Source organism: Dama dama, chromosome 32 (genome assembly GCF_033118175.1).
Source record: "Dama dama isolate Ldn47 chromosome 32, ASM3311817v1, whole genome shotgun sequence".
Classification (NCBI taxonomy): Eukaryota; Metazoa; Chordata; class Mammalia; order Artiodactyla; family Cervidae; genus Dama; species Dama dama.
The window spans coordinates 12,312,866-12,317,023 of record NC_083712.1 but is presented as its reverse complement, the minus strand read 5'-3'; the positions used below and the strand labels follow the sequence as shown (position 1 = coordinate 12,317,023).

At 40.3% G+C, this 4,158-nt stretch overlaps 1 protein-coding gene across 1 annotated transcript; it reads left to right on the top strand.

Annotated features, from left to right (window-relative positions):
* The first annotated feature begins 1,317 nt into the window (after window positions 1–1,317).
* Window positions 1,318–2,404, top strand: LOC133050648 (immunoglobulin-binding protein 1-like). The gene has a single exon (XM_061134942.1). The coding sequence runs from the start codon at window positions 1,391–1,393 to the stop codon at window positions 2,282–2,284; it is 894 nt and encodes a 297-aa protein (XP_060990925.1). The 5' UTR covers window positions 1,318–1,390; the 3' UTR covers window positions 2,285–2,404.
* Window positions 2,405–4,158: the final 1,754 nt, after the last annotated feature.

Below are 4,158 nucleotides of genomic sequence, written 5' to 3'. Positions count from 1 at the left end.
CACTTTCATTTTCACCCTTACCCCACCGTGTCCAAGAGTCCATTCCCTATGTCTGCATCTATTACTGCCCTGAAAATAAGTTTTTCAGTACCATTTTTCTAGATTCCATGCTGCTGCTAAGTCACTTCAGTCGTGTCTGACTCTGTGCGACCCCATAGATGGCAGCCCACCAGGCTCCGCCGTCCCTGGGACTCTCCAGGCAAGAACACTGGAGTGGGCTGCCATTGCCTTCTCCAATGCATGAAAGTGAAAAGGGAAAGTGAAGTCGTTCAGTGGTGTCCGACTCTTAGCAACCCCATGGACTGTAGCCCACCAGGCTCCTCTGTCCAAGGGATTTTCCAGGCAAGAGTACCGGACTGAGGTGCCATTGCCTTCTCCGCTAGATTCCATATATATATATATATATATATATATATATATATGTTAATCTACTATGTTTATTTTTCTCTTTCTGATCAGTAGAGAGACCATTTTGATAAAGAGACATTCAATAGAGCCCTTAGTAAGGAGAAACCATAAAAGTAGGGCCAAAATAGGCCACTCTTGGAGAAGGAAATGGCAACCCACCCCAGGATTCTTGCCTGGAGAACCCCCATGGACAGAGTAGGCTGGTGGGCTACAGTCCATGCGGCAGCAAAGAGCCGGACACGATTGAGTGACTAAGCAGGGCACAGCATGGCTCTACTAAAAGATCATGAAAACAAGATTTGATAGGATCAAACTAATCAGCAAATGGCTCAGATGCCTCATAAAACAAAACACAATACACAAGAAATACAACAAAACTCACCTTGCAAAGACAGAACCTGTCCAGTATCTAATAAAAATTAATGAAAAGTAAGGCAAATGAGATACATAAACCGGAGAAATAATAGTCATTAAAAATAAAACCTGGAGACCTGCGAACCCAGCAAGCTGCGCGGAGTTCGGAGCCCCTGGCCGCCCTGGCCCTTGTGGCCAGGGAGCGCCTCACGAGGTAAGGCGCTCGCCTGGCCGGCTCCTGGAGCGCTCCTGCCTTCTCGCGCCCGCCCTGGCTCCAAATTCAGCCTCCTCACACCCGCTCCTCAGAGCCGATGGCACAGTCCGGGCCCGGGTCGGCGACGAGGAGTCGCGTGAAAAGCAGCGCCCGGGGTTTGCTTTTTTATTTGCGTGTGTGTATCATTCACAGATGTCTACTAGTAATAGGCAGCATGACAAAATGAGTCCATGGAAACGGTTGCTAGGCTGACTTAACAGCAGCCTACGGAAGTTTTCAGACGCTTAGGTAACAATGGAGCTACTGACCCAACGCAGCGCCCCTTCCGGTTTCTTCATCTCTCGCCTAGCTCAGCTTTCCCAGGGTTGCCTTTGACCCCGGAAGTGAGGCTTTCCGGGTTCCTCCCTCCCTAAGATGGCAGCAGCCGAAGATGAGTTACTGTTACCGCGGCTCCCTGAGCTGTTGGAAACCAGCAAGCAGCTTTTGGACGAACTGGAAATCGCAACTGAGCCCACCGGCTCCCGAATAATCCAAGATAAGGTGTTCAAGGGACTGGATCTCCTGAAGAAGGCTGCTGAAATGTTGTCGCAGCTCGACTTGTTCAGCCAAAATGAAGATTTGGAGGAGATCGCGTCCACCGACCTGAAGTACCTGATGGTGCCAGCATTTCAAGGAGCGTTCGCCATAAAACAAGTCAATCCCAGCAAGCGTCTAGATCATTTGCAGTGGGCTCGAGAACACTTTTTAAACTACTTAACTCAGTGCCAGCACTATCATGTGGCAGAGTTTGAGCTGCCCAAAACCAAGACCAACTCAGCTGAAAATAACACTGCTAATTCCTCCATGGCCTATCCTAGCATCGTTGCTATGGCATCTCAGAGACAGGCTAAAATAGAGAGATACAAGCAGAAGAAGGAGGTGGAGCATAGGTTGTCTGCACTGAAATCTGCTGTGGAAAGTGGTCAAGCAGATGATGAGCATGTTCGTGAATATTACCTCCTTCACCTTCGAAGGTGGATTGGTATCAGCTTAGAAGAGATTGAGAGCATTGACCAGGAGATAAAGATCTTGAGAGAAAAAGATTCCACAAAAGAGGCATCAACTTCTCAGTCATCTCGTCAGGACAGGCCTCCAATGAAACCGTTTGTTCTCACTCGGAACATGGCCCAAGCCAAAGTATTTGGAACTGGTTATCCAAGTCTGGCATCTATGACAGTGAATGACTGGTATGAACAGCATTGGAAATTTGGAGCATTACCAGATCAGGGAATAGCCAAGACAACGTCAGGTAAGGGAAGATCATCATAACTACAAGATCAACTAGTAATGGGCATCTGTGTAAGCAGAAAGAGTTGGCCATCTGAAAGACCTGAAAACGGGAGAATTCCAAAACAGCAAACAGTATTCACTAAAAAGTGTGGCATTCTGACAGGTGTAATGTGCTGTTTCATTGCATTTGAGGTGGTTTTGATTCGCATTTCGCTCGTGATTAGTGATGTTGAGCATCTTTTCATGTGCCTGTTGGTCATCTGTGTGTCTTCTTTGGAAAATGTCTATTTAGATCTTCTGCCCATTTTGTAATCAGATTGTATTGAGTTGTCTGAGTTCTTAATATATTTTGGATATTAACCCCTTATCAGACATATCATTTGCCAGTATCTTCTAGTTTTTTGTCTTGCTGATGGTTCCCTTTGCTGTGCAAAAGCTTTTTAGTTTCATATGGTCCCATTTGTTTATTTTTGCTTTTGTTGTCCTTGCCTGACGAGACTGATCAAAAAAGAAAATATTGCTGAGACTGACTTCAAAGAACATACCACCTATGTTTTCTTCTAGATGTTTTATGGTTTTAGATCTTATATTTAAGTCTTTAATTCATTTTGACTTTATTTTTGTAAATGATGTGAAAAAATGGTCTAGTTTTATTTTACATATAGCTATCGTGTTTTCCCAACACCACTTAGCCATAAAAAAGAATGAAATCTTGCAATTTGTGACAATATGGATGGATCTGTAGGGTATTATGCTAAGTGAAATAAGTCAGAGAAAGATGAATACTGTATGTTTTCACTTATATGTGGAATCTAAAATATTAAAAAAAAAATGAGCCCCCCAAACTCAGAAACAGACTCATAGATACAGAGAACAAACTAGTGGTTGCTGGAAGGGAGAAGAATGGGAGGATGGGTGCAATAGGTGAAGGGGATTAAAAGATATTTACCAGTTATAAAATAAATAAGTCACAAGGATGTAACTTATGGTACAAAGAATACAGTCAATAATACTATAATACCTTTGTATGATGCATAACCTGTACAAATATAGAATCACTGTGTTGTACATCTGAAACAAATATTGTAAGTCACCTATACTTCAATTAAAAAATTTTAATGAAAAAAAAAATAAAATAAAACCTGAAAAAAAAGAGAAGATGGATCTTGTAGAAGAATTGAAAAAATATATATGTATATATATATAATTATGTTCCATTTTTTTGAGGAAATACAGGAAAATATGAGCATTAAAAAAAGGCTTAAATCAGAGGTATAAAAAAGACACAGATGATATTTTAAGAGTTGAAAACTACAATAAATGAAATAAATATATCAGTGGTTGATATTAAGAACAGATTTGACATCAAAGAATAATCTGCAATCTAGAAGACATTAAAATAGAAATTTATTAAAATGAAGCACATCAAGAAAAAAAAAAAGAAAGAAAAGAAAAGGGAAGGAAAATAAGAACGACAAAATTTCAGGGAACTATGGGAAATATAAGGCATTTTAACATGTATAAGTGGAGTCAGTAGGGAAGCAGAAAGAAAGAAGGGAAGAAATAACTGCCAAATTTTCAAAGTTGATTAAAACAGTAAGCCCACAGATTCAAGATTCTCAATGAAAACTGAGTAGGAAAAAAGACACATACATTGAAATACACGCAAGCTCTCACTCTGCAATTCTATGCATAGGTTAAACATTCTTCAAATAATTAGGTGAAATAAACATTTTAGACCTATAAAACTTGGCATAATTTATCATTCGTGAACCTGCAATCTATTAAATATTTTAAAATTTCTTCAAGCAAATAAAAATTATACCTTATGGAAACTTGAATGTAAGCCAAAGAATGAAAAGTTTGGGGCATAGTAAATATGTGATATTTCTCAAATTTAAAATTTTTATTTA

Coding starts and splice junctions, on each gene's coding strand:
- LOC133050648 (XM_061134942.1), top strand. CDS start 1,391: ATGGCAGCAGCCGAAGATGAGTTACTGTTACCGCGGCTCCCTGAGCTG.